Source organism: Phyllostomus hastatus, unplaced genomic scaffold (assembly GCF_019186645.2).
Source record: "Phyllostomus hastatus isolate PE091 unplaced genomic scaffold, TTU_PhHast_1.1 phas_contig_38, whole genome shotgun sequence".
Taxonomy (NCBI): Eukaryota; Metazoa; Chordata; class Mammalia; order Chiroptera; family Phyllostomidae; genus Phyllostomus; species Phyllostomus hastatus.
The window spans coordinates 17,846,814-17,858,282 of NW_025333869.1; the positions used below are offsets into that span (position 1 = coordinate 17,846,814).

Below are 11,469 nucleotides of genomic sequence, written 5' to 3' on the forward strand. Positions count from 1 at the left end.
TGAGCCACTTGGAAAGTGTCACCTGTTCCAGGGAAGTCTCTGTGACGTTGTTTCTCCTCAGGTTTATCTCCCTATGAGTTAGCAGCAGACAGTAGGCTTGGCAGCCACTTGTTCCGATCTCACTGGGGTACCAGGAGATGCTTCAACCATTAGCCCTAGCTCAGTGCAGTGTTCAGATGGCCTCTGCTCCCAAGCTCTTCCAGAAATAGTCACCTATGGATGATACTTGAAGTTGGGGGAGACAAGTTGGTTGGAGGAAGCACAGCAAAAAGATACTCTACACCCCAAAGCTGGGTCTTGGAGCTCCCAGCCCCCATCCTGTAGGGCCTGTAAAATTGGGAGATGGCATCATGTGGCAGAATGTGTGGCTGCCAGTCCTGACTAGTGGGAATGGCCTGGAAGCAACAAGGACTCTCAGCAAAGTAGCAGCGGCAGCTTGCCAGTTTCTTCACCAGCCCATAGGATCGGAGGCTGCCATGCCTTGCACTGTGTGCAAGCTTACCACTCTCATGAGACACCAATCAATCCCACTTCCTGACCTGGGGAATACGGGCTCAGCCAATGGCAACACTGACAAGCACCACAGAGTCTTCAAATTAAGGACAGCAGTGGGAGGTGATCCAGAAACGTCTGGTTGTCCCCCTTAAACCATCTGACCCCCCTTGCTTCTATAACAGAAAACTAGCTGTAGCCTGGCGCATGGCGGCCCCAAATAAGGACTGCTTCAAAGTCGTCATTGTGGCCCCCCGCCCCCCGCAACGCCCCGTCATATAGATATGAAAGTCAGCTCTCCTGGGCCAGGCAGGTAAGGGAAGTGCTGCAAATGAGAAAAAGCAGCGCAACCCAAAGTGTGGTCCCCAGAATGGTGGCACCAGCACAACTTGGACACCTGTTGGTACCCTAAAACAGTCAGTGGAGTGCTGGGGAGCCTCTGCCCACAGGCCCAGATGGCGGCCCAGCGAGGTTCTTATGCTGAGCACACCAGAAAGCTAGAGATACAAATGGCCACGGCCCCAGAGCCAGGAAAGCTATAAAGATGAATGCATACGACCGCCCTCGCCCCCCGCCCGCCCCCGCCCTCGCCCCACAACAGGCCAAAAGCTAGAATGATAATTGGATTAGAAAAAAAGTCCTCCCCTCCCTATCCCTGTAAGAACTGTGGGCTTGAACAGGATTGAGATGGTCTTTGAGACCGGAGTCCACTACGCACCCAAGTTGTGTGGCACCTGAATAAATCTCTTTCCTTTTGCATCAGCACCTGCCTCATGAGTTTGGCTTTTTGTGGCGACAGACAGCCAAACCTCCATTTTTGGTTTGGTAGCACTACTAGAAATGAAAATCCTTAAGCACCACCACAGACCTCCTACATCAGAACCTCTCGGGCTGGGGTCCACCTCTGCGTCTTAATAAGCCTTCCAAGTTGTTTTCATACGTGCTCAAGTTTGAAAACCATCGCCCTAGAGACTGCTGGGAGCAACTTTACATATGGAGTGTGGTGCCTGGACAACCTCATGGAACAGACACTTAATAACCCTCCCATTTCTATAAAAGAAAGATAGACTCCTCTCTTAATTCATAACCAAAACTTAACCGTAATTCAGGCGGGGGGGAGGGGAGGGGAAGGGACAGGAAATGAGAAACTTAACCGAGAGAGCAGCAATCAGGAAAGAAATAACACTCAAGTATAATAAATAATAAACAGAAAACAAAATGCAAGGAATAAAATCAAGAATATCCAGTATGTTAACAGTCTGAATTCTCTGAATTTTCTGCCAAAAACATAAGCCACCATCTTCAATTTGTTATCATCATCGTCTTCTGCAAGCCTTCCTCCCCCAGCCACATGCTGATTACAAGAGAAACTTTTTTTAAGTGAGGAAGCTTCTACCACCCTTTCTTCCTCCCCCACACCAGTGATGTGCTGATTACAAAAGAAACACTTTCTTTTTTAAGTGAGAAAGAAAGGTTAGAAATTAAGGGTTAGGCAAAAACATATTAGATAAACACAGAGAAAAACCAGAAGTGAAAATATTAACATTAAAAATATGGACATGACTTTTCAATAATCCTGCATCAGCAAACTGAGGGATTTTCCCAGCCATTTTTCAGTCATTTGCCTTCATCTGGAAAAACAGAACTTGGAAAACTACTCACTAGGATCTCATAGTACAAGGCTTAGCCATTCCAGTCCCTTTAAACAGTTTATGTGACTTAAAATACGGTACAAAAAAGTGCCTCAGACTTGGGGGCCCAAGTCTTTACCTCTGACATATGTATGGCCCTGGGTCCTTTTTGTGTACTAGCTATACATTTTGTCATTTCACTTGGGGAACAGAGAAAGTCCATCTTGTTGCTACAAATGAGGAAGGAAACATTCATTGCAATCAGAGCAACCGGGCCATATCCTTGAACATAAAGGAAGCAGGCAGGAACCATAAAGGGAAAAAAGGGGGTACACGGGCCTGACCCTGGGGTTTGCATGCAAATCTCATTTTATTCGTCCCTCCTAAAGATCTGGTTTGCAGGCGAACCACTGGAACAGTCGTGGGGGGAAGCGGGGAAGCTCACAATAATGCAGAGCTGAGAAACAGGTGGGGGAGACACGACTACTGTCTACTCCACAGCCTAAACTGAAACTAAAGGGACATGGATGACCCTGATGGTGACTGACACCTGCCTCTAGATGTCTGAGCCTCTTGCTTACTCTTTTATAAAATGCATTTATCTATTAATTTTAGAACTGTACAGAAGGAGGGATTCTTCCAGATTCTTGGTGATATATTCTCCTAAACACAGATAATATGGAATTTATGGCCAATGGCCAGAAGCATTAAATAAGCAACAAATGACACAGGGTGCAAACCACAAGGATAAGCTTGATAAACCTGCATACATCAAACTATGAAGGCCAAACGCATAAAGCTAGAAAAAATGTAAGCAGAGCTTCACTCAAAAAAAAAAAAAAAAGAAAGAAAGAAAGAAAGAAAAAAAGGATCAAGGGTGGGAAATAGGGATGGCAGGGGTAGGGGGAGTGCTGAGGGGAAAATGGAGACAACTATACTTGAACAACAATTTTTTAAAAAGTTAAAAAATAAAAAACAAAAAGATATAGTGAGACTTGCTTTTAAAGATTTTATTTATGTTTAGAAAGAGGGGAAGGGAAAGAGAAAAATAGGGAGAGAAACATCAATGTGTGGCTGCTTCTCATGTGCCCTGTACTGGGGACCTGGCCAGCAACTCAGGCATGTGACCTGGACTGGGGATCGAACTGGTGATCCTTTGGTTCACAGGCCTGCGCTCAACCCACTGAGCTACGCCAGCCAGGGCTATAGTGAGACTTTTTGATACACATCTCAGTCAGTATCTGACAGATTGGACAAGCTCAAATTAACAGATAAATCTAAAATTGTGCCTCAGAGAATACATAGTCTTCCTTCATGTCCATGAAACCTTTTAATATTAATCATGTAGTTGTCCACAAAGAAAATCTTAATACAGTTCAATAAAAAGATTTTGCTAATCACATTCACTAATTATAACACAATGAATACAGAGTCAACAACAAGCCCTGGCTGGTATGGCTCAGTGGATTGAGTGCCAGCCTGCAAACCAAAGAGTCACCAGTTCGATTCCCAATCAGGGCACATGCCTGGGTTGTGGGCCAGGTCCCCAATAGGGGGCACACAAGAGGCAATCACACATTGCTGTTTCTCTCCCTCTCTTTCCCCCTCCCTTCCCCTCTCTAAATACTTAAAAAAAAAAAAAAGAGTAAACAACAAAATATGATCATACTCCACCCTCACAAAACTACTCAGAAATTCAGGATCCCATCTTATAAATAATTCTTGGATCAAAACTTACCTACATAATAACTAGAAAGCAATGAAAAGGTAAGCATTTCATACAAAAGCCCACTAGCTAGAGCTGTACTCTAAAGAAAATGTGGAGCTTTATGTTTTATAAAGGCTAAAAATAAATGAACCAATGTGTATCTTAACAGTAGAGCAATAAAATATAGATTTGGTAGAGCCAAAAGAAGGAATGAATAAAAAATAAAGGTTGAAATTAATGGCCAAGAAACATACATACACACACAAAAAAGAAAGAAAGAAGCCCTGGCTGGTGTGGTTCAGTGGATTGAGCAACGGCCTGCAAACCAAAGGGTTGCTGGTTTGATTCCCTGTCAGGGCACATGCCTGGGTTGCAGACCAGGTCCCCGGTGAGGGGGGTGTGAGAGGCAACCACACACTGATGTTTCTTGCCCTCTCTTTCCCCCTTTCTTCCCCCTCCATCTAAAAATAAATAAATAAAATCTTAAAAAAATAAAAGGGATACAAAAAATTCCTTCTCTCTCTTCCCCTCTCCTTCTCTCCCTCCATCTACCCACACAAATTCAGCCTATGCAGTTAGAATCCCATTCATAACATCTAGCAAAGACATATTACAAGATCTGTAATCTGTCCCTGATTTGGAAAACTTAACATCATAAAAATGTCAACTTTTCCTTATAAATAAATAAATTCAATGAAATTCCAGTTAGGATCCTATAGGTTGTTTATTCCAACATTGTTCCAAGTTTTAAAAATAGTCAACAGTCTCAATACCCATCAATAAGGGAAAAGTTGAGTAAGTTATGGTACATCTGAACATTAAACATAGACCTGTCACTGATGTAGAAGAACAGTAACCCAGAGTTGCTGTCCATAATAAAGTAATGGAAAGCACAAGCTACAGAGTAGAATACACACTGTGAATCCATTCGGTGAAACATGCAAAGTTTTATAGGTGACTGTGTCTCTGTGACATGGAGAGAGAGAGGGAAAGAGGGAGGGATCCTCGACTGCAGGCCACCCACATGGCTAACTCCTCAGGAGAAATGGAGGAGAATGGGTTAAGGAGCAGAAACAAACAACCCTCAAGGCCATCCTCCTCTAGCACCACCCATTCTTCCTCCTCCCCTTCAGAGCCCCCAAAATCTTCAAAGCTTGTCTATACTTAGTAACCTCAGATCATCACCTCCTGCTATTCCTCCTTCTCATCATCCCACAAAAGCAGTGGCCACGAAGGTAACCAATCTCCTCCACATCACTTCCCACAGCAGCAGCAGCAATGGCCACTGCTGGAGCAGACTCACCTAGCTTCTGGGTGGAACAATGTCTGGGTTTCCCTTCCCCCTTTTGAACTGCTCTTATTCTGGTTCCTTTACAGGCTCATCTTCCCTTCTTTAATCAGCTATTCCAGGTGAGTTCCTCATTTCACCATGCCTCTGACATCAGTTACAACCTAATACAGAGTTCAACAAGTCTCATCACCCACTTCCTAAAAATAACTGTGACCTTTTAGGTAGACACAACAAGCTCACATCTGCTATCACCAGCCTCCCCCACATACTCATCGTTTTCCCCAGAGATGCCACTCCCTGGGCTTAATCTGCCATATGCTCCCTCCACCTCCCTGTGAAAAGTCTCTTAACTTCTTCCCCCTCATTCTGATGGCTCTCATAGCTGTGCTCCAAGCCAGCCTCTCCTCAGCTCCAGGTGTAAGGACAGGGACACATGCCTTCCCTCTCAATTTCAGGAGTGATCCTTCCCTTCTGTTCTGCAAAGGCAGTGGGACCTGCAGGAGCACAAGCACCTAGAAGACTAGATACTAAGTGATCACAGAGCCAGGGAAAAACCACCTGCATATGCCACTCCTAGCGTCTAGGTTCCTTGCAGTAACACACCTACAGTACCACCACTGTCATCACCACCCCCTCCTAGATCTCAAACCCCTTCTGTAAACATCTTCTTACTGCAAGCAACCATTTGAGGAGGCAGACATTTTACCACCCAGAACACTGAGAGCCTATGTGGTTAGTTGCATGGCCTGTCCCAGGTCACCTAGCACAAATGAGCTCAGTCTTGTTTCCTTGGTTGCCCTCCCCCATTAAGTTCTCACATCAGTGTAGCATGGTCAGCTGTGACTAGTCTCTGCAGGCTGTACTGTTAGGATCCCCCAAACATATTACATCAGACCTTTATTTCAGGAGTACGGTCAGCAGACCAAATGTATGGCTTCAGTGGTTATTTAGATATGCTACAAACTTCAGCAACTCCTTTTAAAAATGTAAAATCCCACCAAGAAAACTTCAGCTTCTTCCTTTCTTCTAAGACCTTTCCTATCTAGGTGTCACTCAAATTCCTGATGTTCCAGGGAAATGAGATCAGAGGGTGTTATAGAGAAAAATCCAGAAAAACCTGTGTCAATGTGCTTGGCTATGACTGTGAGGCACACACACATACAGACTCTCCCCCAAGTGTCCCACACAACAAGTGCCAGTAACTGCTTCAGGCTTACAGGGAGACAGCAGCTAAGGAGAGAGAGAAAGCAGGTAGAACTCCAGAAAGGCCCAGGGCCACTGAACATGCAACAAGCAGCACAGATATTTCATTTCTACGTTCACCTCCTGCTCACACCAGCCTTTTCTTTCTCTCTCTATCCTTCAGTGAATTCTCAAAATGAATCACACTAACCTATTTTGGCTCAGCTTTCACTCCTTCATCCCAAACTACACAGCTTCCTCCAGATCACGTGACCAAGGCCTCACTAATCAATCTTCCCCTTCTAGGAACAGCAATCCAGGATGTACCCTTTCTGTCACCCTTGCCCTAGCTACCTAAAGAAGTCAAAGGGCTTCCTACTTGACCTCTCAGCCAGCTCCTATTTCCACCACTCAGTCTGGACTCATTTCCACCTCAAGGTCTAACATTTTAACAACAGGGAACCTTTACTTCCCTGGCCTGCCTCTTTCAGTCAGCCAACATCTACTGAGCACCCACATTAGGCAAGGCCCATCCTGGGTGCTGTAAGACTAAAAAATAAGTAAGAAACAGCCCTCACCCTGCAGAGACAAAAGAATGGGCAGAGATAAGCCATGTGGCCATACAAATATTACAAAAGGCCAGTACCAAGAAGTGGGTCAGTCAGTACCAAAGCTTTGTGGGCTTTCAGCCTATTTTATTCCTTCCAGCCACCAGTAAGCACTTGGATGATTCCCGGGAAGGTGGTGAATAATGGACAGAAGGTGGTCAATAATGAGTGGAGGAAGGCATCCCAGGAGGGTGGAACAGCATGGAACAGCATGAACTAAGAGAGAGGGACAGGTCTGAAGAGCAGTTCAACTCAGTGGGACTTTCAGCTGTATGAAGGGAGTGATAGCTATTACAATTATATTATCACTGATACAGATGATTACTTATGCACAAGGCCTTACTGTAAGCTTTATGTCTAATCTCAGTGACACCTACCTGGGACACACAGGTATAACAGTCACCGCTTGCTCAGGTCACTGCCTGAGCTGTACTGTTATTAAATATATTCAGTTAATCCTCATAATCACCCTGTGAGGTAGGTATTGTTAACACCCCCATTTTCAAGATGAGAAAACAAAAGCGTGGAGACTAGTAGGAGACAAGATTAGGGAGGGATGCCCAAGGTGAGGGCCCAATGCCAGGACAACAAACTGCTTTGACACCTCACCTAACCACTCTCATCAGGGAACACCTCACAGAACAGAAGGTGCCTTGAAGGAAGGGTACCTGTTAATCTTCCTGGAATTCCCAACAATTAACTGAAACAAGGAAGGAATGAAAGAACTTGAGAGCCAGTTAGGGGTGAGCAATGTTAACAGGCCCTGCCTGTTTAGCTCCTGGACCCAACCTGGCCCTGCCCTGCAAGCTTTTTTGTTCCTGTGTGTGGGCAGGGCAGAGGTTCACCCCTCACAGTGCTACTCCATGCCCAGGTCAGGGCAGCAGGGAACAAAGTGAAGGCCTGGAGAAACAGGAGCAGCTAGCTACCTCTATAACCAGGGTGTGTCCTAAACACCCATCTCCACAAATGTCACTGACTAGAGGGGTGGGGACAGAAATGTCCCAGGCAGTCTGTTCCCTGCTTAGGCTAGTACAGGCTAGCTTAACTTCTGCCCTCCAAAGTTTCTAGGTGAGGAACTCCAAAACTCTCCTTTAAGACACAGACACAGTTTCTACCTTTTTAAGCCTTTAGGGGACTGAGTTGGGGCCCCAGGGGAGATAAAAGTCCAAGAATCTCTCCCTGAAACTGTGGCCAAGGCTGAAGAAGATTAAACGGCAGAGAAGGTAAACATACAGGTGAACACAGCACCCAGGATGAAACCTGCATTCTTTCTAATCAAGTGCCTTACAAATAAACTCCAACAGCAGCAGCTCCCAGGAATTTGTGTCCTCCCAGTTCCGGAAGGCAGCCTCCTCTACCAGCTCTCTCCTTGATACAAGCCTTTCCCGGAAGGGCACACACACTCTCCAGAACTCAGCTGAGTCGGAGGAGACGGGGCCACCGGCCAAGACTCACACCAGCCAGTCGCCTTCTGGCCACAGGATCACCCAGTCCCAAGTCGACCCAGGCCCGCGGAACCCCTGTCCCTGGCAGCGTAGCGCAGTCACGAGGCCCCAGCCAAGGGGGCGCCCACTGGGAGGGCAGTCCCCGCAGCTGATCGAGCTGATGCAGAGATGCGAGTAGATGGAGCTCGTTCCGGGCCAGCCGGACACTGTTTCCCACCTCCATGCTGTGCAACCAGGAAGCCGTAAGGCGAGCTGGGGACCCTCACTCACCTAGCAACTGGCCACCAGGGGTGAGGTGCCGCGAGGGGCGAAAGGGGACGCGGGAAGCAGCAGCTGTGTCTGCAGGCGTCCTGGGCGCGGCACCTGGGGTCAGTCTGCAGTTTTGTCCCTCTCCGGTTCTCAGGGAGGGCACTTGGTACCGGAGGGCACCACAGCCTTCAGGGCGGGACGGGAGGAGGGGCCAACAGGGCGGAAAACTCCGAGGGCGCTTCGGGTTCACGCCCTGGGGCGGAGCCACTCGTTCCAAGGGCGGGGCTCGAGGTTCGAGGGGCGTGGTCTGAGTGCGGCACCGCCCGCAGGTATGAGCCATCTTGGCCCAGGTGGAGACTCCGACCTGCCTCCTGTAGCATGAAAGAGGAAGCCGAGGCCTTCCCGCTCCTAGGACCCCAGGGCAGGACTCCGCGATGACACCGAGGTCTGCGAGGAGCTCTCCACCTCCGGAAATCGGTGCCGCCCTGGGCGCCCCGCTCAACGGAAGGGGGTTCCCCAAACCCCCTCCAGGCCTCGGATACCATTGGTAGTGACTCTCTTTAAAGTAAAGAAAACTTTCTGCATTAATAAGGGCACACAACAGTACGGAAATGGGAAAGGGGTGGGGAGAATAGCTTTATAATGGAGAAATCTGACAAACTACTTCAGCCAGGTGACCAAGGCCAACACCCACGGTGAATAAGTCTTCAATACCGCTGCCACCAGGAGCAGGCGAGAGCGAAAGGTGAAAGCACAGACCCTAAAGCCCTCCTCCCGTGGACTGCAGCGCAGAGCTGGAGATGGAAGGCGAAGTCTCAGCAGAGTGGGTCTCGGCCAGAAGGGCAGTGTGGACACGATGTGGCTGAGCTTGCTCAGCTCCTGAATCGAAAACAAGTTTTTTTTACCTCCAATTCCTGCGCTGGCCACATCTTCCTCCATGATGGGAATATAAATGGCTTTGAGGTTCAAAAACAAAACTGTTGCTGGCTACTAGTTACACACCAACCTTCTGTGAAAGATGATGTAATTGTAGCGCTGAAAAAAGTGAATAGGGCTGACGTTTTGACATTCGAGCCCCTTGTTGCAGAGATGCGTAGATTCTGCATTTAAGTGACCATAGATTCTGGTCTCAGGAGCTCTGGCCTAACAGTGGGAAAAGGAAACACTGTGTCGGCTGGCCGGAGCACACATGGCTAAATTCCATTAAGCCGTAAGGAAAAACTGATAGTAACAGAGAAGTAATATATATCAACTTCCTATTAAAGATGACAAATGAAAAAATGGAGGAAAACAAGAAGAGAATTGAAAAGTTTTACAACTGCCTACCACATGCTTTAGAAAGAAACCATTACTAATTCACATCCCAAAGAGAAAATCAATGGGAAAAATCATTCGTATTCTCATAAGTGAAAAAGAAACTGAGAAAAAGCATGTGGCAGATGTATTACCGAAGGAAATAAAGAACTTGAAGATGAGCCCTGACTGGTGTGGCACGGTTGGCTGGGTGTCTGGCTAAGTGAAAGTTTACCAGTTTCATTCTCCCTCAGGGCACACACCTGGGTTCCTGGTTCGGTGCCTTCCGGGCACTGGGGGCCTGTGGGAGAGGCTACTGATGGGTGTTTCTCTCTCACATCGACGTTTCTCTCCCTCTCTTCCTTCCAACCCCTCTCTAAAAATAAATAAAAATCTTAACCAAAAAAAAAAAAAAGAACTTGAAAATGATGATCCAGGAATCAGTGTAACTATCCTCTCTGAAGGTTACTAAGATCTGATTCTAAAGTGTCTGGTAGAAAAATATTTCTAATAATTATAAAGCTGCTCTTCAGAAGAGTATTTTAGCTTGTTGAATGTAGTAGACATTCAGAAAAGCAAGATTTCATTTTTCTCTATATTTCAGAAACACCCATCTTATAAACATAGATAGCTTTTAAAAATAGCTGTGTATAATGTTTGCTGATTCAAGTGCCATCTTTTACATAACAGAAATTCATTACAAAAATAAATTATGATTTTTAATTAAAAAAAGACTAAATAGTATGTACAAGTGTGGTCTTCCCCAAAACACAAAATCCCAGTCTAATCATGAAAAGACATGAGAAAATTCCCAGTTGAAGAATACTCTACAAAATACCTAATCAATACTCCTTAAAACTGTGGAAGTTACCAAAAACAAGGGAAGTCAGAGACACACTGTCTCAGCCAAGCCAAGACTAAGGATATAAGAAAATTAAATGTAAAGTGGTATCCTGGATGGGCTCCTGGAAAAAGGACATTTTATCCTGTGATAAAATATTTTTTAAAACTGAGATTCACTCTTCAGTCTCCCAACCACTTTTTAGGTGTGCCCTTCCAGATCTTTCTCTCTGCAACAAATTATCTGTGCATATGTGCATGCATGTGCGTATCTTCATGTAGATACAGTATTTACAAAGCGGCCTTGTAGTATTTTTCTGCAATGTGCTTTTTCACACTATATCTTAGAGGGGCCACCCTAGCGGAGCTGGATCAACTTGGTTCTTCCTAACAACTGCACAGTATGTGCCATCGTGTGTCAATATTCTTTATCACCTAGCTCTTTAGGAAAGGCTATTTTCATTGTTGCCTACTTGGGGCTGTTAAAAGCAGTAACAGCTGGTCCTATTTACTTTTATGCAGCTGGTGGCACGGGAAACAAGCTGTCGGCTGAAGTAGTCTGATGGGGGAGCAGGTACTGGGCTGAAGCAGTCTGATGGGGGAGCAGGTACTCAGCGAGAGAGAGCCTAGCCCTGTTGACAGCCTAGCCTCAGCCCCACCATGAGCCCTGGGGACCCAGAGGTCTGCCATGGCCTCTCCCAAGGCGTGGCTCTTTTCTCGGCCTGGATTG

At 46.3% G+C, this 11,469-nt stretch overlaps 1 protein-coding gene and 1 pseudogene across 2 annotated transcripts in view; one reads left to right on the forward strand and one right to left on the reverse strand.

Annotated features, from left to right (window-relative positions):
* Positions 1 to 8,961, reverse strand: part of ANXA11 (annexin A11) — a 45,985-nt gene extending 37,024 nt beyond the window's left edge. Inside the window, exon 1 of one of the 2 annotated variants that reach the window (XM_045842055.1) lies at positions 8,628 to 8,961. In XM_045842055.1, coding sequence (XP_045698011.1) covers positions 8,628 to 8,946 — 319 coding nt within the window. In that variant the 5' untranslated portion in view covers positions 8,947 to 8,961. The remainder of the gene's footprint in view (positions 1 to 8,627) is intronic. The other variant, XM_045842056.1, reaches the window with a different exon arrangement.
* Positions 8,962 to 9,040: 79 nt separating this feature from the next.
* Positions 9,041 to 10,371, forward strand: LOC123821152 (annotated as a pseudogene).
* The last annotated feature ends 1,098 nt before the right edge of the window (positions 10,372 to 11,469 follow it).